Source organism: Lepidochelys kempii, chromosome 14, assembly GCF_965140285.1.
Source record: "Lepidochelys kempii isolate rLepKem1 chromosome 14, rLepKem1.hap1, whole genome shotgun sequence".
Taxonomy (NCBI): domain Eukaryota; kingdom Metazoa; phylum Chordata; order Testudines; family Cheloniidae; genus Lepidochelys; species Lepidochelys kempii.
The window spans coordinates 38,736,799-38,760,942 of record NC_136393.1 but is presented as its reverse complement, the minus strand read 5'-3'; the positions used below and the strand labels follow the sequence as shown (position 1 = coordinate 38,760,942).

Genomic DNA, 24,144 nt, shown 5'->3' with positions numbered 1-24,144 from the left:
TGTCTCTCCCAACAACAGAAATTGGGCCAGTACAGATGTTACTTCACCCATTGCTTGGAAAACCCCATCAAGGAGATGACATACGGGCACGCCCAATAAATGAGAAAACACTGACAACACTGTCTACCCAAACACTCAGCCTCTCCCCAGGCAGAGGAACCAGAATGGAGATGGGGGTGGAGGGGCAGGGGGCCATGGCCCCATCACTTTTAAAAGTGGGAGGGCTATGTTCTCCCACTTTTTACTGGCCTTAAGGGTGAGCGATGGTGGGGAGGGGGCAGAGAGGAGCAAGCGTGGGGAAGGGCCTTCGGGGGAAGAGGCGGCATGAGGGTGGGGCCTCGGGGGAAGAGGCCATATGGGGGTGGGGACTTGGTTCAGGTGTCGGTGGCCCCCCCACTTCTAGGGAGCTTCCAGTGCTCCTGTCCCCAGGCACTCCCACCTCATAAAGAAACAAATCAATCCACCAGTAAAAAAAAAACAAAAAACCCCCTAAAATAAAATTTAAAAAATCTGAGAAAGAAGCAAGAACCAAACAACTGCACTGATACCACAATCATATTTTTTACCCTGAGGGGAAGAACAAAAAAAGGAATGGAGTCTCTGGCTCCTCACGGTCTACTAGGGGCTTTGCTATGGCTCCTGATTTTATGTGGAAGGTGCTCAGATAGCATGGTGATGGGTGACAGTGTGGAATCCTACGATAGATAGATTAGATTAGATTAGATAGAACGAACTCCTGCAAATCCTTCTTACATTGGATTATGGCTGGCACCTGACACAGGGTAGGACTCTGCACTTAAATAGGTCCCCTGTCTCTTTGTCATGTGCTAAAATTAAGACTTCCAGACCCACCAGCCATGCTCCCCCCCTCCCCCCCATCACTTGCAGACTCCCTATACAGCAAAAGACTTGTTCCATGCAGCAGGGCCTGTAGGTGAAAGGCAACAAAAATCAAAGGCCCCAGACTTCAGTCTTGATTTGTCTGAGTGATAGTCCTTCAGCAAAGTAACAGGCACCTTTCTCAGGTAGGAGGAGAGCTGCCATGAACAAAGAGCGATAGACGGCTATTGAGCAAGCCCAGACTTCTGCAGTCACTATGTCAATATTTACCCAGATAGCAAAACACAGAGTTCATGATCTGATGCTGCCATATCCCACTCTGTCACATCAGCAAACAGAAACCTAAAAGCCATCATACCCCAAGCAAAGTTTTGACCCCCAAAAAGGAGAAGAACCAGAGAGTCCATGAAGTCCAATGGGTACTTTCTAATGGCTACTGATTTTATGTGGAAGGTATTTAGATAACATGGTGAGGGGTGGCAGTATAAAAGCATGAGATAGATAGATTTTCATCTTACTTATACTGCTATAAACCTAGAAGAACTCCACTGACTTAGAGGAGTTAGTGTGGATTTACCACTATACATACAGCATTTTGCAAAAAAAAATCACACACCATATTCTTATGGGGACAATAATGTCATCAGTTGATTGTATTTGTAAAAAAAACAGATAAAACCATGTTCATCAGAGAATGCAGACATTTTATTTTTGTTGAATAACCTCCACCCAGTCAGTTTCCTCAGGGAAGCTTTGATTTCCTTGTTCCTCATGCTGTAGATGATTGGATTCATCACTGGCGGCAGCACGGAATAGAGAACAGCCACCACAAGATCCAGAGCTGACGGAGAGCTGGAGATGGGTTTCATGTGAGCAAAGACAGCAGTGGAAAGAAACATGGAAATTACAATGAGGTGAGGAAGGCATGTGGAGAAGGTTTTATGTCGTCCCTGCTCAGAGGGGATTCTCAATACCGTGGTCAAGATCTGAACATATGTCACAATTATAAAAACAAAGCAACTTAGGGTTAAACACACACCAAATGCAATAAGCCCAACTTCACTGAAGTACGAGTTAGAGCAGGCGAGCTTCAGTAGCTGGGGGATTTCACAGAAGAACTGATCCACCATGTTGCCTCCACAGAAGGTTATCGAAAACGTGTACCCAGTATGCAATGAAGAATAGAGAACTACACTGATCCAGGCACTGGCTGCCATTTGGACACAAGCTCTCCTGTTCATTATAGTCTCATAGTGCAGTGGTTTGCAGATGGCGACATATCGATCGTATGCCATGATGGTGAGTAAGACAAAGTCGGTTTCAGCAAAGAAGATGAAGAAAAAGACTTGGGCGACACATCCAGAATAGGAAATGGATCTGGTGTTCATAAGGGAATTGGCCATAGATTTGGGGATGGTGACAGAGATGGAGCCGAGGTCTAGGATGGACAAACTCATCAGGAAGAAGTACATGGGGGTGTGAAGGTGGTAGTCAAGAGCTATGGCTATGATGATGAGAAGATTTCCTGTCAGGGCTGCCAGGTAAAGCACTAGAAACACAATGAAGTGCAAAATCTGCAGCTCTCGAACATCAGAGAATCCCAGGAGAAGGAACTCGGTCACGGTAGTTTGGTTGGACATTTTCTTTCTTAGTTCATCGTGTGATGGCTGTGGAGGGAAGGACAAGAGCAATGGTCAGGGTTATAGCGAGAGAGGGAATGACTCTAATTCCCCTCTCCATGATATCTCATGATGTGAATGTCAAAGGTGCACAGCACTTGTCACTTCCATTGTCTGGAGTAATGAGGGCTCCTCACCGCTCACAACCAGGGCACTACTCTGGTGCGTTATGACAGGAGTGTAAATTGGCATCGCTCCCTTAAAGTCACTGGAGCTGGGTCAGTTTACACCATCTGAGGATCTGGCCCAAGATGAGGATGTGGCTTGATCAAATGCAGGATGAAAGATGGAACAAAGTACAATCCAAATCCAACAATTTGAGCCAAAATTATGCCCCTATTGCTACAGACAGCAGGCTCACAACTTGGCCAACTCAACTAAAATACTAAAATGCCAGCACAGTCTGATTCCCACTTAACTGAGAAATACAGCACAGAATCACCCAGCTTCCCGCATGGCAGCTTTTCTGTGATGATTCCACCCCAACATCCCACATACCGCCTGATGCCTACTTACACGTTGATTTATGGCACCAGATCCCAGCTGCACTCCCATTGCTGGGTGATGATGGGCTGGTCGCATCGCTCAGTTGCTGCTGGGTTGTGTGGTTCCCCTCTGTGACTTTATTTCTGTGCTGTGTGAGTCAGGAGACTTCGGTTCTAGTCTTGCCTCTGTCACTTTGTGACCATGGAGCAGTCACCGCTGCCTCTCTTTCCTCCCCTTCCCTTTGTCTGTCTCGTGTACTTTGAATGTGAACTCTTTTGGGGATGGATTGTGTCTTCCTGTGTGCATGTTCTGTGCACATGTTGACAGTATTTTTGTTTAGCAGGCAGCAGTGTGGGACAGAGGCTATGATGGTAGAAGTGGAGATCTGGGTTCTAGTTCCATCAACCTCCTGCCTGTCCTTGGGTAGGATAAAGAGAGACAGCCTTTGTCTGGGAGCTTCGACTCTCAGGGCTTTAGTTTAAAGAGGTTAGTATGTTTAAAACACATTCTCTGGGCGACCAACTTTGCTACGTACTCAGTTTTACCATCCTGCAGCTACCCCTTTGAAACAGACAAACACGTTTGCAATAGAAGGAATAGGGTTGGAAATTATGGTGTTATTGGACAATATTCATGTTCCCCACCCTGGTGAAAAGCTAAGTTTCCAGGTAGGAGTAGTCAGACAATTTCTACTTTATTTCAAAGGAAAATTCAGTTTTCACTTAATATATTTTCATGGAAAGTTTCTGATATCCATAAAAATGAAAACTTTTTTTGATTATGCCTAAAAATTTTCAGGTTCCAACAGTTTTCGGCTGAAACTGTTTGGTTCTCACAACCTCAATGAAAAGTCAATTTTTTCTGGTGGAAAAAAAAATCTGATCATCTCTAGATATCTGCATAATTTGATAGTAAATGTCTTAAAGAGTTCTAATTGCAATTCATATTTCTGATATTAAATTTGCCCCATATATGAATACTCTAACATATTTAATTGTAATAGAAAACTTACTTTGTTGGTCTTTATTCCAATTTGTGATGCATTTGATCCGACTGTGTTAGGAATCATTGGTCATTATCTATCTATCTATCTATCTATCTATCTATCTATCTATCTATCTATCTATCTATCTATTCACCCGCTGCCAGGATTCTTTGGTTCTCTCTCTCTCTCTCTCATGCCCCCATCACTGTAGTATCCACCAGCTGTTGTCACATCCCTTTGCTGGATGTCCTGAGTTGCAGGGGTCTCTCTGCAGTTCCTAGCACAGATGGGCGCTCCCTGCTTCCCTGCTAGGGCAGGCTTGGGTGAAAGGTGATGGACTAAATGGGATCAGGGACTGAAAGACAGTCCCAGCTCTCGAGCTGATCCTGGTTTGTGCCGGCTTCAAACAAGGTCACAGCCCAAGATATCCCTGCTCTGGGGCTAAATAGCTGAATCTGGTCTCCAGGGCTGTGAGCCCAGCTCTGCTCTCACCTCAGGAGCAAACCATCCTGACAACCTGCCCTAGTTGACCCTAACCCCCCAGAGGGGGAACAGCACCTGCCCTGCATCTCACATGATGACAGCATCTCTTGAAGGACCTTTAGCTAAAAACAAGGCAGGGCTGGATCACAAAGGGGGTCCCCACAGGATGGCAAAATAAAACATATATTTGTAGCACAGACATGGGCTCTACAATAGCTAAGAGCCTCTTGGCACCAGAGTCTCAGTTGGCCTGGAATAGCCTGTTCCTTCATTAACTCCACATAGTCACCTCTAGGGGAGCAGAGGTGTTTTTCTCCTGCATTGCACCAGCAGCTCTTGGGATGCAGCCACCAGAGGAACCCACAGCTCAGGCTGCCCTGGCTGCTTGAAGTTCCTCACTAAGAGACAAACACTAAAAACTAAGGACCAGGTCCTGGGCTGGTGTAAGTTGATACACTTCCATTGACTTCAGAGTAGCGTGGGCTATTTATACCACTTGGGGATCTGACTCATTGACTTCCAGGGAGCTACATCCATTTACACCAGCTGGGGATCTGGCCCATGTCGCAGTTTCCAACCCATATCCTTTGCCTGTGAAACTGAACCAAAGAAGAGTCAAACATTTGTAACCAGTCTCCTCTTTCCTAGCTCTTTGTCCACTGGGATGCATTACAAGTATAACTTGTAAGGGTGACAGAGCGATTCATTCCCACTTGGGACAGAACTGGGGACAGTGTTGTGGAGATTTTCTGCATCTGATCTTCAACTTTTATTGGGATGAATAGCCCAGGTCTTTTCCTTTCTTTCTTTCTTTCTTTCTTTCTTTCTTTCTTTCTTTCTTTCTTTCTTTCTTTCTTTCTTTCTTTCTTTCTTTCTTTCTTTCTTTCTTTCTTTCTTTCTTTCTTTCTCAGTAGTAACATTGTTTTCCTTCTGGCAGACGACATTAAAATAAAAGGCTCCTTTGGCTACAGATGCACTGTTTAAAAATGTGTAATTTACACGCGACATTCATGTCAGAGAAACTGATGAAATGCAAAGAGCCAGAGAGTAGAAATCAGCCCGAGGCCGATTGGAATCAATGGTTCCGATCCTCAGCAAGTTCAAATCAGGGTAGCTCCACTGAAGTGAATGGGTCAGTGCCCCAGTTTCTGTAAATCACCTCTAGCTGCCTTGGACTCAAAGGGTCCAGATCCCCAAACAACTGTTGTGTAAGTCAGCCCCAGCCCCACTGAAGTCAATTAGACCAGCTCCTCAGCGAATGTAAATTGGCAGAGTGCTATGGAACTCGGCCAGGTTACATGAGCTAAATATCAGTGCCGTGATGTTGAGTTTTTTGTTTGTTCCTGTCTCTGAGATTCTCATTGCTGAACATCACAATCCCATCTCAATGCTCCTGGAATATTCCAATAGCAGGGTTCATAGAAACCTGCAAGATGGGTACCCAACCAGTAAATGAACTGATGAATATTATTACCATCACAGCAACGCCCTTCTAGTTAAGGTTGCACCATGACTTCTGTTTAAAGGTCCTCCTTTAAAAAAAAAAAAAAAGGGAAAAAACAGAAGAGAAGCTTAGTCAGATTCTTTTGAAACTTAATGTGCCTTAGGAGGGTGCAGGGTAGGATTAGTGACCTAAATGTGGGGTCATCTGAGAGAGGGTTGTGCAGATATGAGCCCCGTTACAAGTTTCTAGGTTTGTTTATTTTGCTCAAAGCTAGAGATCAAACTATTGATGTGAGGCAGGTCAAACTGGTCTCAATCTGTCTCATTTTACCCAAGGTAGTGCACGGCCCCCACTAAATCTTGGGGGACCCAAAATGAGAATGGAATTTAAGAAAGTCTGCGTGTTGGATTGTGCGCTTGTGCCAATGCAGAAGGAGGGCTAGAGGATTTCCATTCCCGCCATTTTGTATGGTTTAAAGCTCAGTTTCTGGACGTGCACTAGAAGCTGAATGGTTACTTGGATAGCTTTGAAATTTGGGTGCCTCAGGCAGGCCCGGGGTAGCATTCCAGTTCCAAATTTGTTGTCATTTGACCAAGGGCTTCCGGAGTTATAAGCCCCTCCATAACTTCCAGTTTCCTTCTGCTGCCTTGTATTGTTAAACTGCGAGGTACTAATGGCTGGATCAATCACAGACCTCATTGAGATTGATGGCTGTGAATTCATCCTTCAATTAACATAACTAACAATAAGTTAACCAAAAACCGCCACCTTAAGCTTTGTCTACACCACCAATTTTGTCGGTCGGGATGTGAAAAAACCACCCCGACCAACAAAAGTTTGACCGACCCAAGCGGTAAAGGTAGTAAGATCCGAAGGGTAGACACGGCGGTAAAGGGAAAAGCTGTAAGGTCCATAGTGTCGACATGGCCTAACTCTGTTGAGTTACTCACTGGGTGAGTAAGAGGAGAAACAGCTCCATTTCCTCAACTAGAGTTACTCTTTATTTACACCAGGCTGAGGGAGAGAAGAATGAGTCTTACTGAGTCCAGTGGAATCACTCCTGGTTTCCATGGGGGGAGCGTATCCGCACCAATGACCAGTGTGGGAACACACAGGGATGCCATTAACGTCTCTCTGTTTGAACTGGGGTAAGACAGCTTGGAAGCCCCAGCCCATGTTTGTAGCTCTCTCCGTTCCTAACTGTGCAACCCTGGACTAGGTCACTTCATTTCCTTCCCCACCTACATTTCCATCCATACAAATATCCTTTGCTTGATGTGGCCACCTCTCCATGGAATGGGGAAAAAATGAAACAAAAACCTGTGAAGTGAAGAAATTTCCTTGGAGAAATTTGCTCTAATGAACACACGGCGTGCACCTCTATTATCCACCCCTGGAACTGCTGAAGTCAGTGGGAGCATTGCTCGTGACTGCAGTGGGATCAGGACCGGGCCTTCCCTGCTATATCAGAGCTGAGGGTTGTGTGGCTGACAGAAGAAGACTATTTCTATCAGGAAATTGCAAACTAATTTGAGATGGGCCCAGCTCAGACACTGGGCTCCTTCTTGGGATCCTCACTTCCCCAAAGCTCAGGCGAGGGGGCTTAGGATCTGAGGTTCTGGTTCCACACTAAAGCCCATCCCTACAGAACCCACCTTTACTTTGACTGGCAACAATTGGCTCCTTTGATGTCTATCGCAATCTCCATGAAGAGACCATGTAGTGAAGGGGACTGGGAGCCCGATCTACCCTCTCCCATTTTGAGATGATCTCTTCAGGTCCGTGCTGGTCCATGGTCTCTGCTGAGGCTGCTCACAGGGAATTAATGCGTTCTAGTTTGGATGGATGAGATGTTTGGTGGGTGCTTTCATGACGTGTCCAAGGAGATGAGGCACAAAACCAATTTTTCATGGAGCTCAGAAGGGGAGGACACTGGGGCACTGCTCACTGGGGCTGGGTTGAATAGGTGACCTAGACATGAAAGCAGCCGCTTCATCGGTTATCTCCCAAGCCAGCATGTCCCATCCTGAGCCGAGATGGCTATAGCATTCATGTGGACATGGGGTGTGAACTGAGACCTCCTCTCCTTTCACATGTCCAGTGCTGGAAGCGAAGACCAGGGACTGTCCTGATCTCTAAAGATGCTGTTTCGGGGAACAGAGAGACAAGGTGGGTGAGGTAATATCTAGTGAGTAGAAAACAGCTCAACAGAATGGGCACCATGCATCCTGGGTACTAATTGTTGATTTCCATGGAGAGGCCCCAGGAATGGGCTTGGTCCTCTGGGGGGACCTGTAACCGACTCTGCAGCATCCTGTGTAATTAGAGCAGAAACAAGGGGGTGTGCGTGCTGCAGAATCTGGAACAATACAGTGGATACTTGCTCCAGGATGTGAGCTATGACAGGGATTTTCAGAGTGGTTTCAGGGAAACAGGTGCCCAGTGCCCATTGTCTGCACAATGGGAGTTAGATGCTTAACTCTCTTAGGGTATGTCTACACTACGAAATAAGGTCCATTTTATAGAAGTCAATTTTTAGAAACGGATTTTATTCAGTGGATTGCGTATATCCACACTAAATGCATTAAGTCAGCGGAGTGCGTCGTCAATACCGTGATTGCATCGACTTACAGAGCGGTGCACTGTGGGTAGCTATCCCACAGTTCCCGCAGTCTCCGCTGCCCATTGGAATTCTGGGTTAAGCTCCCAATGCCTGATGGGCAGAAACATTGTCGCACGTGATTCTGGGTACATGTCGTCAGGACCCCCCCCCTCCTTCCCTCCCTCTGTGAAAGCAACAGCAGACAATCGTTTCACGCCTTTTTCCCTGGGTTATCCATGCAGACGCCATACCACGGGAAGCCTGGAGCCCGCTCAGCTCACCGTATGTCTCCTGGGTGCTGCTGGCAGACGCGGTACTGCATTGCTACACAGCAGCAGCTCCTTGCCTTCACGGCAGATGGTGGATTGGTAGCCGGCGTACGTCTCCTGGGTGCTCCTGGCATACCTCGGTGAGGTGGATTGGGGCGGCTGGACAGACATGGAGCTTCTCCTCTAAGAGCACCAAATGGGAGCCAGAGACTCCAGGTCATTCTCTTCTTTAAGTTTCGTCTCATGGAGATTCAGTCCTGCCTGGAATATCATGCGAGCTGGAGGCTTCTGCCTCAGGCTGCTCTCCCAGCCGGCAGCACCGCGCGGTCGCACCTACCCAGCTATAATGATTTAGACCAACTGAGAACCTCTCCCTTCACTTTTAAGAAACCTGTGTAGCCCTTCTGCCAGTTGGAGTCGGCAGCAACAAGGGCCGGGTTCAATAAATAGGGGGTCCTTTTCAACAATGCAACTCAACACTGGCTTGAGCCCCCAACTAGTGACCTGGGACAATTACACATCCCCCGTTGGGCGCCTCTAGAGATAACACTTCCCCTCTCACAAGCACAGAGCCCGAGTGTAGCAAAGAAACTTTTAACAATGTAACCCTTCTGCCAGGCCGAGTTGGTAGTAGCAAGGGCCGGGTTCAGAACACAGGGGTTCCCTCTGAACAAAGCAAACGCAAAACTGGCTCAAGCCCCCACCCAGTGACCTGGGAAAATCTAACACACAATCCTGGGAGCCTCAAAGAGACAATACTTCCCCTCTCGTAAGCACAACGTCTCGGTGTAGCAGAAAATCTTTAATAACATGAGCTAAACGACATCAGCATTAAATTGGGAAAACACCACAAGTAGGGTTCATCAACCAAACCATGAGCAAAGACCCACCCCAGCAGATTGGGCCATGTCCTTTCCCTCTGGTTCTTGAGTCCAACAACCCAAACATCTCTTGAGTCCAGCAACCCAAAGATCACCCAAAGTCCAAGAACTCAAACGCCCAGCCCCAGAGTTCAAAAGGTCATCTGCAGAGTGTTACTCCCCAGCCTGGGGTGGGGGTGTGTGTGTGCGGTAAGGGGCACCTTACATGATCCGAAGCGGACTGCCCCGCCGCTCCATAGGGCTTCGCTCCGCTCCGCTCTACCAGCCGTCCCGCGAGCCACTCTGCTCTGCTCCGTCCCACTCCACCAGCCATCCCGCAGGCAGCTCCTGCTGTCCTACTCCACTCACTGCCCAGCAATAAATATCTTCAGGCTCCCCACTACTTAACACAGTGCTCAGTAATTTTAGCTCTTTAGTGACTTCATCTTGTAGTAGTGGGAACCTCAGTGCTGATGCACCATAACCCCAAAGCAAATTCAGCTCAGCACCTGTAGTTAGACTCCTAATAGACCCAAAATTAGCTCTGATATTTCACAGTGGAGAAAGAGGAATGTGCAATTGATGTTTCAGGCCCTCTCTAAAGGCCCACAAGACCAGGTACTAACACCTGTCCCCAACCTCTCTCAATTCACTGAGTTTTGGAACCCATGTCCCTTGTCTACCCTTGTCCCGAGTGCTACTTCGTTGATGGCGAGCCCCTTGTCACGGAGTGTGGGGAGTCCGGGCCCTGCACCCCTCTTCCTGGGATTCACTGTGACTCTCAGCCAGCCAGTAAAACAGAAGGTTTATTGGACAATAGGAACACAGTCTAAAACAGAGCTTGTGGGGACAACCAGGACCCCTCAGTCAAGTCCTTCTGGGGGGCAGGGAGCTTAGACCCCAGCCCTGGGGTTCCCTGTGTTCCACCACCCAGCACCAAACTGAAAACAAAACCCCTCCAGCAGTCTCTCTCCTGCAGCCTTTGTCCAGTTTCCCGGGTAGAGGTGTTACCTCCCCCTCCCCGTCCTGGCTCAGGTTACAGGCGCTCAGGTATCCCATTCCCAGTGAAACTCCCCTGCCACATTCCCAGGTCAGCACTCCCCCCTCCCTGCTGCGTCACACGCCTCCATCATAACAAAAGGCCAAGTAAAGTTCCATTCTCCTTGAGTCACATAATCAAGATAATAACAATTTATTCTTTAAATTTATTCAATTTATTCTGCCCCAATAACAGAAACACTGGGGATCCCACAGCAGCCAGAGTGACCATTTGGGCAGCTATGGGCTCATGCTAGGCGGGGTGGGTGAGCCGATGCAAATAAGATCAGCCCCTGAAGTTCTTTTCCACAACTTGCCACACCTCACCACCAGGTGTCAGGGTGGAGCTCATCCTGACTCTGCTTACAGTAAAAAGGGGGAAAGGAACCTGGCATTAACTTGGGAAAGCACTGCAAGCAGGATTCATAACATAAACCATGAGCAAAACACCCACCCCAGAGTATGTTGGGCAGTGTCCTTTTGCCTCAGGTTCTTAAGTCCCACAGTCAAAGGTTCCAGTAACGTGCCCATCCCTTCATTGCACCCCACGCACAGCTGTTGTCCTTGGTCAGTGAAGACCCAGAGTTCAGAGGTGCATCTGTGGCGTTCACCGCCCACCCTGCTGGACGGAAAGAAAGGCACCTTGCTCTCTCCGCTGTCCGGGCATTTGCTCTGCCCCTGCCTCTGTTCCGCCAGCCCTCCTGCACCTTCTGGGATGTCTTGAGGTCCTGCCACATAACACAGCTCTCAGTGATTTCAGCTGTTATTGGGGGAGCCTCACTGATCGTGCAGACTGGGCAGCCTTATGCACCAGAGACACTGTCCTAAAGCAAGACTCATGCTTAGACCTGGTTATTAGTGGCTTTAGCTCTATGGGTCTGCAACAAAACTCTCAGTTGAGTCTCAGTCAGCTCTGTTATTACACAGTGGAGAGAGAAAGGGTCAGATCATGTCCAAGAGCCCTTACGCAGTGCTCACATCAGCCGGCCAGCAGGCAGACACACACGCACCCATAACTCCAGAGCTTTTGAGGATGTAAATTTTGGACTTAGGCACCAAAATGCTTTTGCTCATTTAGCCCTGGGCTCCTGCTCAGTGGGGCTGGGTTTGGACAGGTGACTTAGAGGTGAAAGCAGCGACTTCATCTCTTATCTCCCGAGCCAGCCTGTCCCATCCTGCTCGACAATGTTTGTAGCTTCCACATGGAAATGGGGTGTGAACTGAGACCTCAGCTCCTCTCAGATGTTCAGGGGCCGAAGGCGAGGGACAGTCCTGCTCTCTCAAGTTGCCTTATTGGGGCACAATCTATTCCCAGGCCCTGCCGCAGCGTGGTGCACCCAGCATGGTGTGCCAGGGACATAACATCAGCCCAGGGATTCAGTTACTGAGAGCAACCAAAGCAATCAGACCAAGTGGGACATCCCCTAGGAAACCCCTGTGAGGAGCACAGAGCTGTGATTATCCCCAGGGGGCATTAGCAGGGGAGAGAGTAGAAAACAGCTCAGCAGAAGGGACCCAATGTATCCTGGGTGCAAAATCACCGATTTCCCTGGAGAGGCCCCAGGAATGGGCTTGGCCCTCTGGAGTGCAGAGTAGAGAATACCACTGGTCTAGGCACTGGCTGCCATTTGGACACAAGCTGTCCTGTTCATCAGTGTCTCATAGTACAGTGGTTGGCAGATAGCGACATATCGCTCATACGCCATGATGGTCAATAAGGCAAAATCTGCTGAAGTGAAGAAGACGACGAGAAAGACTTGGGCAACACATCCAGAATAAGAAATTGATCTGGTGTTCATGAGGGAATTGGCCATGGATTTGGGGATAGTGACAGAGATGGAGCCGAGGTCGAGGATGCCCAAATTTATCAGGAAGAAGTACATGGGGGTGTGAAGGTGGAGGTCAAGGGCTATGGCTGTGATGATGAGAAGGTTCCCCAGCAGGGATATCAGGTAAAGCAATAGAAACACCACAAAGTGTAACATCTGCAGCTCCCGACCGTCAGAGAATCCCAGGAGAAGGAACTCGGTCAGAGCGGTTTGGTTTGACATTTTCTTCCTCAGTGCACTGTGTGATGTCTGTGGAGGGAATGAGAAGGACAAAGGTCAGGATTAGAGCAACAGAGGGAATGGCCCTGTTTCCCCTTTCCCTAATATCTCGTTATGTGAACGTGAAAGGTGCACAGCACTCGTCACGTACAATGAGTAGGTGTTGTTAGTGCTCCTCGCCTCTGACAATCAATGAGTTGTGTTATCACACTGGTGTAAATTGGATCAGCTCCTTTAAAGTCAAGGGCGCTTCATCAATTTATCCCATCAGAGGATTTGGCCCAAGGTGTGGCTTGATAAAATGCAATATGAAGGATGGAACAAAGCACACTCCAAACCCAACAATTCTCACAGCTTGGGTATGAAACTGATCAACTAAAATGCTAACACAGCCTGATTCTCACTTTGCAGGGCAATATGATGTCGACTCACCCAGCATCGTAAATAGCAGCTCATCTGTAATTTTTACACCCCAAGCTCTGTGCCTAGACGGCCTGCTGCCTGCTTCCAAATTGATTTATGGCAACAACTCCCAACTGCACTTCTGCCTGCATGTAACAATGGGCTAGCAGCATCCCTCCGTCACCGCTCTGTTGCATTGTTTACTCTGTGCAGTGTGGTGCAGTGGCTGTCAGGACACCTGGGCTCTGTTCTCGTCTCTGCCAGTGACCTGCTGTGTGATCTTGGACCAGTCTTTTCCCCGCTTTCTGCCTCTGTTTCCCCCGTCTCCCTTTCTCTGCTGTGTCTTCTAGGACTATAAGGGCTTTCAGAGAGGGGCTGTGGGGCAGATTTTTAAAGATATTGAGGCACCTCGTGGGATTCTCAAAAGCATCAGGACCCCAAAACCCCTTGAAATCGACAAGTTGTGATCTCCTAGGTGATTCTGAAAATCCCGCTAGGCATCTAAATACCTTTGGAAACGTAGCCTCGTGTCTTACTCTCTGTATATTCTGCACAGCCATTTACACCATCTATACTCAGCCGACAGCAGTGTGGAGCTAGGCCAGGACGTCTGAGTTCTACTCCCAGGGAGCTCCTGTATGTCCTTGAACGGGGTCAGGACAGACAGGCTTTGGCTGCTTGGTTCAACTCTAACTCAGGGTTTAAAGGGGCTCTTCTGTGTAAAACATTCTGTGCACTGCCAACTTTACTGCTTATTCAGTTGTTACCTCCTCACAACTATCCCTTTGAAAGAGAAATCACACAGATGCGATAGAATCAATGGGTTTGAAATCAGGCTCTTATCAGGCAATATTAATGTTCCCCAATTCATGTAATGTTTAAAGCTGGTTGGAAATTGTCAGCTGTGTTCTTTTTAATGGAGATTGGTTTTTAAGCTAAATAACAACACATCTCAGAATCTGTCTGCTTTTCTCAAACATTTTGGGATTGTTTTGTAAAAAAAAATGAAAACTTAAAGAAACAAACTGTATTGGTTTTGGAATTTAAAAAATCAGTTTTCAGCAGAAAGTTTTCATTTGCCAAAAACTGGGGTGGTGGTGGTGGGGGGAATGGATTTAGGGTTTTCAGTGAAAAGTAAAAATTTTCCTGATGGGAGGAAAAATTCCAGTCAGTAGTAGGTATTTGATTAAACTGATGGGAAAGGTCTTAACCAGTTCATATTGTAATTCATATTTATCATCTTAATTCTTCCCTGTATGTTGATCCCCCAACACATTTAATTGAAATAGCAAACTTCCTGTGCTAGTCTTTGTGGATTTTTCCCAACGGAAGACACATTCAGTCATCCAGCACTAGGATTTTTTGGTCAATATCTATCTATATAGCAGAATCTAGAAGCTAATGGCACAGCTATCTGAGAATCCTTTCAGCCTCATTCTGCAATTCACCTCTTCCACGCCACCATCACTTTTCCCTTCGTAGTAGACACCTTCAGGCCACTCAGTGTCATCTCCTCCCTGGGCTGTAAACTGACAAACATTTAATTCTCTGGAATAAAAGGGCTTTAGAGAATGAATATGGTACACCTTAGGCTTTCGGTTGGAGGTGAGGAATGCTATGAGACAATTAACAGGTGTTCTTGGAACGTGAATGGCCCTTCCCACGATGCTTCCATTTTATGGGCCTGGAGCGCCTTTAAGACCATGACCTGGTCCCCTACTTTGAAGGAACGTTCTCTGGCATGTGTATCATACCAGGCTTTTTGCGCTTATTGAGCATCCTGTAGGTTTTCTTTAGCGAGGGCTAAAGAGGTTCGGAGGGTGTTTTGTAGGTTGGTTACAAAGTCCAGAATGTTAGTTCCTGGAGAAGGTGTAAACCCCTCCCATTGCTGCTTCATCAACTGTAATGGCCCCTTAACCTCACAGCCATATACAAGTTCAAATGGGGAAAACCCTAAACTGGGATGTGGTACAGCTCTGTAGGCAAAGAGCAACTGCTGCAACACTAGGTCCCAGTCATTGGAGTGCTCATTTACGAATTTAAGTATCATGGACCTCAAAGTTCCATTAAACTTCTCCACTGGGCCATTTGTTTGAAGGTGGTAAGGGGTGGCAACCAAGTGATTTACCCCCGAGCTTCCCAAAGGCTTTCCATAGTTCCTCCCAGGAAATTAGTTCCTGCATCTGTGAGGATGTTGGAGGGCCAACCTACCCTGGCAAAAATGTCTGCTAGTGCCTGGCACACACTTTTAGCCCTGGTGTTGCTTAGAGCTACTGCTTCTGGCCATCGGGTGGCAAAATCCATGAAAGTCAGTATGTATTTCCTCTGGGTGTCTTTTTCGGAAAAGGACCCAGAATATCCACAGCTACTCGCTGAAATGGAACCCCGACCCCTATCCAAACCCCTGCCCCCTGACAGATCCCCGGGTATCCCACACTTATCCAGCCACGGTGCGCTGAGGCTGCAGGGGAAGTGGGGAGCAGGGGACGGGCTCTGGCTGCTGGAGGCCCGGATGTGAGCGGCTCAATCTGGCCTGGGCGCCCTGTCAGCCACGTCGCGCTCTGCATTGGGAGGGTAATCCCGGACCTTTTGAGAGTTTTCCTAATTCCACCCCGACGGCGACTTAAAACCCAAAAAGCCGGACATGTCCAGGAAAATCCGGACGCATGGTCACCCTACCATAGGGACTCCAGGATCTGCAGCTGCTGCCACCTATATGGTGAATCCTCCAACTCATCATCAAACAGCTCTTCCCCATTCTGCAACCTGGCCCCACGGTCTGACCATGCAGGAGAACAGAAACCCTTTGGGACAGCAGCAGAGTCTCTTCAATGCCGCACTCTTTGCATGGCTTCCCATGGTCACCATGAAACACGACTACCCTGCCCCCAGGAATCTCTCAAGGAGCTGCCGGCGCAATCACTGGGCACCCACTCGTAATGGTCTCGGGCAGTGGCATTGCAGAGGGAGCTGAGCAGACCGTCCCTTCTGTGACTTCCTGAATTACTGCCAGGACGGATTCTCCTCTGCGCTAGGGAGAGTCCCTGAGGAAAAGCAGCTGTGGTCAGGGAGGGGGCAAGACAAGCACTCCCCCTGAGCCCTTGACTAGCAGGGAAGCAGGAGTCTGGGAGCCAAGGGATCGGTGTGTCCTGCTGGGAGAGCAGAGCTGGAGAGCAGAAAAGGGCATTGGAGGAATTGTAGAAAAGTCAGTGTCATGGCCGGGTCATGGGCAGCCAGACCTAGTGGTCAGAGGCAGAGTCCACACTCACAAGACAGGATTCGAGAGTCAGCTGGGTCAGGATACTGGAAGAGCAGAAGCAAAAGACCAAATTGTGTTCAGAACCTCAAATCAGGTGAGTCACCCCAAGTCCGGATGCCAGGAAATCAAGCCTGGGGAGTGGGAGCAGGAACAGCCAACACACGGTCCAGAGCTGGGGAGGAGCTCGGCTGTTCAGACAGCTCCTTGTTCCTGCTGCTGCTTTAAGGAGGTCCTGGGGGCCAATTAGCTGCTCTGGGACTCTGCCAATAGGAGCCTCAAACTGGGTCTGGACTTCGTCAGTCCTAGGTAAGCAGTTTTTCGTAGTCTTCCAGGTGGCGTGCTGGAGGGTGGCTGCTCCCAGGAACCCTACAGACCCGGGTTAATGACCCATGGGTCAGGACAGTGAGTGATCTCTCCCCGCTCAAACCTCCTGCACGAAACAGTCTCCAGGGTCCCGGACGCATCCTCTGAGAATAAAAAAACACAGTCATGAGGACAAATAGGCTATGGAACAGGAGCCCCCTCTTTGTTGCAACAGCCCCAAGTGCCCAGAAGAGTGGACAGTTCTTACCTCCAGGAGATGCCTGGGATCTTCCATCTAAGCCTCAATGGGACCCATGTTGCTTGGTCTGACAGGAGGAGATCATCTGTCCCCACTGCTCCCTGTGCTGGGCTGGCTGCAGCACACATCTGTGTAAGAGGCTGGGCCAGAGAGATGTTACAATCAGGGTCCAGGCACCCCAGAAGGAGAGCAGAGGGTCTGAAACCAGAAGATGAAGCAATCAAATCAGCGGATTCGTCAGAGAAGTTTTGTACCCTACAGGGACATCAAATAAGGTCTGTTAGGAAAGCTGAGACATTAGTCTGGAAACTGCTAAGGCAAAGATTGTGACTTGTTAAGATTCAGTTTTAGTCACTGCAAAGTGAGTTGTGTTTTGTTTGTCTGTTTGAAATTTGTCTCTTTCTCTTGCTTAGTATCACTTAAATTTCTTCTTTGTTACTATGCTTCCCAAACCACCTCAGTGTTGTGTGTTTGAGTGAAGTGTGAGTCTCCAGCCTACCTAACATGCTGAGCTGTGTCCAGTCTCTCTGAAGGTAGCGAATAATTTCTGAGCGCTGCTGGGCCCAGAGTCCAAGGGCAGTTCACCAGACATCTCCTGTGAAGCCCAAAGAGACCAAAGGAGCAGGAGAGATTCAGGCTCCACTGACCCATGGGAACTTCCCAGAGAAGAGGCTACACAGGGCTCCGGACACAGCCAGCAGGATCCCTCCCACAAGCTGGGCCATGTCCTTCCCCTCCCAGCCTCAGGAACCCCTCCCATCTCCCTGCTCTCCCCACCCACTCTCCAATACCAGGCTCTTTCCAGAAAGGAAGCAGGTTTATACCAGAGTTCACTCACCGCTAGATCCTGGACACAGCTTTCTAGCTGGGCTAGCAACCCCGTTGAGACTCACTCTTGCAGTTTGTTGGCTGGGAACTCAGCCCTCCAACCAGGTGACTGTCCTTTACTCCACTCCTTCCTGGCTCATGCTCCTTGCAAACAAAGTCCAAAAATGTCTTGAACAGCAACAAGGCCTTCCACCCTCGTGGGGAGCTCTTTCTCAGCCTGATTTCAGCTCGGCCTGCCCTTCTTGGGTTTCTATGGTCTTCTATGTCCCCTTCCTTAGGGACGGTGAGAGAACCCAGTCCTACACTGGACTCCAGGTTTTGTCCCAAGGCCGTCTACTGAACAGCTCGCTCTGCTTCTGTACTTTTGCTGCTGTTTTCCTTTGTTTCCTCTCAGGTGGGTCTCACTTGGTCATCAATTTGGCCTAGCCCCAGGCTTTGCAGCCACAGGCCAAGCCACCCTGTTATATAGCCTCCTCCTTAAAATCCAGCCCAACCCGGGGGCAAGTTCTACTCTTGTCCAATCTTCATCCCTCACCATCTCGTCGCTGTCACCAGCTATGCACTCGTACAGCCTGGGCGCGCAGCGTCTCCAGCTCCCCAGCCAGCTCGCTCACCAGAACTCGGAGGCCATCCTTCTCTTCTGCAGTATCCCAATGCTCTTCCTGCAGCCACTCATTCTCATTAACAACTGCTTGCAGAGCCTTGTTCTGAAGCCACTAGCTTCTTCTGTAGCCTTTTTTCTACTGCCGCTGCATCCCCCCAAACCTTTTCCATCAGGGGCTGAGCACACACCATTGCTCAACTCTCGTCTATGTCCCTACTTCAGCCTGCTTCATCTCTGTGCCAACCATTTCATTCTTCACCTCCCTGCAGCACCCGACAGGGTGTGTTGGTGGAGGGTCTGCAAGGTCCACGGCCAACCCTGCCATCTTCACTTAGCCTGCCTCCTGTGTGTTTGTGCCAGAGGACACCTTCTCCTTTCTTTCTCCCCTCTTGGGGCCCTGGCCCCTCCATTTGCCACTCAGGAATTTCCTATGCAGGCCGGGTCTTTTGATATGGCCTGCTTCTCTGCACCAAAGCCAAACAACTTTTGTTGCTGTCTTGGCATTAGGCCATGCTTGTACACTTTCTCATGCCTGCTCTCCTGGGCTAACCTTCTCAGCATAGCCCTGGCATGCTCTCCGAGTCTGCTCTTTTTGTCCATGGGCGTAGCAGGTTGATTTCCCTTTGCAGGATCTCTGACAGGTATTGCTGCTGCTCCACCAAGATTATCAGCTGCATCTGTAGCTCTGCACTTCCTTCTGCTTCTGTTGGGTTTCTAGGAGCTGCTGGAGAAACCCCGAGACCTGCTTTGGCTGCTGAAGCAGTCCCTGGAACTCAAATGGGAAATCCAACTTCGGGGGACGGATCTTCCTTCAGTAACCAAGACTTCCGTGAGCCCTCACGGATGACAGGGGGAATTCAATCCTGCGGACTATGCCAATAATAAATGAATCTACTCATTGATAGGTGCCCTCTGGTCCCCCATCGATGGTCACTCCAGCACCATGGCAGTCTCTCTGCCTGGTAATTCGGCCCTCTGGCTGGCTCACCACCTTTACTCCACGCTTCTGGGGCTCAGAGTCCAAAGACATCTTCCCAGAGAGAAAAGTTCTTCTGTTCTCGCTGGGGCTCTGCCTCAGCCTGCAGCCCCCTTGCTAGGCTTGGTAACCCTCTCTGGGTGCATGTATGCCCCCTTCTTTGGGGCCAGTAGAGGAGCCCTGTCCCACCCTGACACAGGTAGCAGCCCAGGCCTCTGTACTCAACAGCTAGGTCTGCTCTTTTCTCTTTGCTGCAGGTTTCCCTGGGCACATCCTACCTCTCTTCTCAAGTTCCCTTCTCAGCTTTCCTTGCGGCTTTCAACTTCCTACCTAGTTCTCACTCCAGTTCATAGCCCCGTTGAGCTTTATCACCGCTGAAGTCTGGTTCTTTCGGGGCCAATACATGGTCCCTCTGAGATAGGACTCATTCTGTAATCAGTTGGGCAAAGCCCCAGGCTCTGCAGCCCAGGGGAAAGCACTCTCCTTTCCCTGTTACAGACCTGCTCTGCCCAGCCCTGCTCTTATTGGGTTGAGGGGGTGAGTCTTGCTCACATACTCAGTGTTTAGCTGATGGCCATATTTGGGCTGGGGACGAAATTTTCCTCCAGGGCAGGATGGCAGAGTCCCTGGGGGGTTTTCACCTTCCTCTGCAGTATGGGGCATGGTTCACTTGCTGGAGGCTTCTCTGCACCTTAAAGTCTTTAAACCATTATTTGAGGACTTCAATAGTTCAGACACAGGTTAGGGGTTTATTCCAAGAGTGGATGGGTGAGATTCTGAGGCCTGGATTGTGCGGGAGGTCAAACTAGATGATCATAATGGTCCCTTCTGACCTTAAAGTCTATGAGTCCATGAGTTCAGACCTCTCCACTTCAGACCTGGTTTCCAGATGGGCTAAGTTCACAAAGGCTCGACTGGCTGCAGTTGGAATTTTCTTGGTTCTGGTGACTCTGACATTCAGGCCTTTCATCATTCAGAGGCTGACAGGTTTGTTGAGGGGAGGGTGAATCCCCATTGCTGATCAGAAGGAGGTCAGAGTCCATTCTCTAGGAGCTGAATAGTTCTCAAAGAGGCTGAGAGGGAAGACCCCGCTCCCTAATGGAGGTAAGAGCCATCTACTTCTTTGGGCTTATGGGTCTTTTTGGGGAGAAATGGGATCCCTGCTGCAGAGCCAGGCTGGGAGCTTCCCCCATCCCTGGGACAGAGACATCTCCATCAATGTGCCACCTTTGTTTTTTTCCTAGCAAGAGGCTCCCCAAAGATCTTCTCAAACCTGTTCTCCTGGGAGCATTTCTGGGAGGAGGCTCCCGTCCCTCAGTCTCCAACTCCATCATGCATTCTCATTCACATAACATCTCCACTGTCCAGCTCCACTTCCCGCAGCAGGCAGCTAACAGTATCCACTGGAGCTAACTCTAGAAGAGAGAAGAGGGTAAGAACAGAGCAATAGACTTTCATGCTGTATAATCGACACTAGGGGCAGCAGATTGGAAGAAATGAGGCAGGGTCAGGAATACTGACCAATAGATTTCAGAACAGGATAAAGTAATGTGGAAAGGTCAGTGATGCTGCAAGATGTAGGGGCCATTTAGGGATCTGGGGCAAAAATTGAGGATTGGTCCTGCTTTGAGCAGGGGGTTGGACCAGATGATCTCCTGAGGTCCCTTCCAACTCTGATATTTTATGATTCTATGTTTCAGAGTAACAGCCGTGTTAGTCTGTATTCGCAAAAAGAAAAGGAGGACTTGTGGCACCTTAGAGACTAACCAATTTATTTGAGCATGAGCTTTTGTGAGCTACAGCTCACTTATTCTATGTCCACTAGAGGGCAGGAGAAACAGGCCACTATTTTGTGAAATGCCCACTAGATGGCAGCATATATAGGATTATTATTAATTATTATAAGAGCAGTACATTATAACAGGCCACCACCTTGGGCGGGGGGACTGCCATCTAGTGGATGGAATTAGATCCTGTCAAATGTGCCCTCTTCTGTAAATATCCAATCCCTGACATACCAAACAGTGATGCTTTGCAGCTTATTAATAACCATGACATGCCCACAGGTTAGTTACCTTCGAACAACCCCTGTGCAGTGACTCTGTACTTAATGCTGCTTTTCACTGTCTCAGATATTTCGATTAGGACGCGAGTTCGAATACATTGTCCCGCTCCATATCTCTTGAGTCAGTAAGACCAGGGATAGGGGAGACTAGTTAGGCAACCTCCAAATGTCCAGGTTCCATTCTGTAACCAGGCAAGGACTCAAAAACAGCTGACTATAAAAAGGACACATTTGTGGAAAATCCTTCCCAAATTGTCATCTCTACAATCTCTCTAGCACTTTTGCAAGTACAGGTTTGAGAACTCCTCAGTGACGCTTGGGATGAACATTGGCCAGAGCAAAGATCAGAAAACCTAAGAAATTTACTTTAAAACAGGGTTTCATCAAAAGGGGGGCACTGTGCATCACCCCAGTAGACTGAGAAGGCTGGACATTTCCTTTCCCATTTCAAATGATTTATTTTCTGTTCCTTTGGGAGAGGCAGGAATCTCTCAGAAATGAGAATCCAACACACAGAATGGTCAGGCAACCCACAGGGCACATCCCAGGAACCACACTGGAACTATAGAGAAGCTATTGCAATAGCTATTCGGGTACAGCCCAGAGGGCTGTTGCATGGAAAATATGTGAAGTTAGTTCATGGTGCAACACTGTGACGGGGCGGACCAGCCCCACACCGGGACTGAGAGGGTTAACCCTTCCCTCCTAGCAGAGGAAGCCACGCCCCTGAGGCTCTGCTGGGCATGCTCCAACCGGAAGTCAAGTATAAAAGCCTGCAGGGCGGTTCAGTCAGGGTGGGCGGCCAAGGAGGAAGGATGCCCAGTGGAGGCTCCAGCCCAGGAGCAGCTACAACCCTGACAGGGGAGAGCTGCGGAGTCGGGAACGGAGGCTTACAGCTATTGGAACCCCAGGGAGTGTCGGGTGCTGAGGAACCTGGAGACCCTGACGCCACAGGGACGGCTATCGTTGGAGAACGGGTGGGGAGTGAAGGTAAGGGAGTGGTACCTCCCACCACAGCGAGGTCAACGTGTTGTGGTAGGATTCCCTGCTGACCCCGTGGCGGATCAGCCCGCCACTGGTAGGGCCCTGGGTCAGAGCCCGGTGAGGACGGGTGGGCCTGGGCTCCCCCACCGGGGATCACAGCCCCCCCGCTTTTGATGACATAGTTCCCTGACCCCTTTCTTACCCTAAAAGGGATATATGGACTCAGGCCATTGGGCCATGCTGCCTTAGGAGCATACTGTGTGGACTCCGGCCACCAGGCCGTGCTATCCCACAGGGGAAAAAGAATTTAGAGGAACTCCTGGCCTTTGGGCCACCCTGCTCTAGGAGCACACTCTATGGACTCTGGCCACTAGGCCATGCTATCCCACCAGGGCAAGTGGAGTTATATGGACTTTGGCTATTAGGCCACACAGTACTGACTACCAGAAGGGTAGTAAAACCAACATAGATGCAGAGAGGTGTGGTCACGCCTTGCCCCCCCCCACCCCTGAATCAAAGGGGTTGATGAGGTACAATCCCCCCACAAACACCATTAGACAGAATCACAGCTTCATTTGTCAGAGAGATCATACAGAGAAGTACCCTGCCTTGCCCAGCTCCCACTCACTGGTGATGACCCAGCTTTCACCCTTAGGGTATGTCTGCACTACAAAATTAGGTTGAATTTATAGAAGTTGATTTTTTAGAAAGCGATTTTATACAGTTGATTGTGTGTCCCCACTAAGTGCATTAAGTCGGTGGAGTGCGTCCACAGTACCGAGGTTAGCGTCAACTTTTGGAGCGTTGCACTGTGGGTGGCTATCCCACAGTTCCTGCAGTCTCCGCTGCCCACTGGAATTCTAGGTTGAGCTCCCAGTGCCTGATGGGGCAAAAACAATGTTGCGGGTGGTTTTGGGTACATGTCATCAGTCCCCCTCCCTCCGTGAAAGCAACGGCAGACAATCATTTCATGCCTTTTTTCCGTGCGGGCGCCATACTGCTTTCAGCAGACAGTGTAGTAGGGCTGCAAACTGTCATCCTCAAATGACCATTTCTGCTGCCACTCTGCTCTCCTGGTGGTCTCACAGGTCCTCTGTATGACCACTTCCGCTGCAACTCTGCTCAGCTGCTCTTGTCTCGCCATACCTTGGCAAGCGTGCAGACGATGCAGTAGGTCTGCAAAACTGGTCATCCAACCACCACTTCCCCTGCAACTGTGCTCTCCTGCAGACGCCATACCATGGCAAGCATGGAGCCCGCACAGATCATTGCGGCAGCTATGAGCATTGTAAACGCCTCGTGCATTATCAGGTAGTATATGCAGAACCAGAACCTGCCAAAGCAGGTGAGGAGGCTACGGCAGCGTGGTGACAAGAGTGATGAGGACATGGACACAGACTTCTCTCAAAGTATAGGCCCTGGCAATTTGACCATCCTGGTGGCAATGTGGCAGGCTCATGCCATGGAATGCTGATTCTGGGCCTGGGAAACAAGCACAGACTAGTGGGACCACATAGTGTTGCAGGTCTGGGATGATTCCCAGTGGCTGTGAAACTTTCACATGCATAAGGGGACTTACATGGAACTTTGTGACTTGCTTTCCCCTGCCCTGAAGCACAAGAATACCAAGATGAGAGCAGCCCTCACAGTTCACAAGCGAGTGGCGATAGCCCTCTGGAAGCTTGCAACGCCAGACAGCTACCGGTCAGTCAAGAACCAATTTGGAGTGG

General features: G+C 49.2%; 2 protein-coding genes across 2 annotated transcripts in view; both read right to left on the bottom strand.

The window, feature by feature from the left end:
• LOC144929108 (uncharacterized) overlaps window positions 1-24,144 on the bottom strand; it is a 170,323-nt gene that overhangs the window by 11,127 nt on the left and 135,052 nt on the right. The gene's annotated exons all lie outside the window — the stretch shown is intronic.
• On the bottom strand, window positions 1,464-2,480 carry LOC144929255 (olfactory receptor 14A16-like). Its single transcript, XM_078848363.1, has one exon. It carries the CDS (start codon window positions 2,478-2,480, stop codon window positions 1,464-1,466), a length of 1,017 nt encoding a protein of 338 aa, XP_078704489.1.

Excerpts from the sequence above, each read along its gene's own strand:
- LOC144929255 (XM_078848363.1), bottom strand. The coding sequence starts at position 2,480 with ATGTCCAACCAAACTACCGTGACCGAGTTCCTTCTCCTGGGATTCTCT.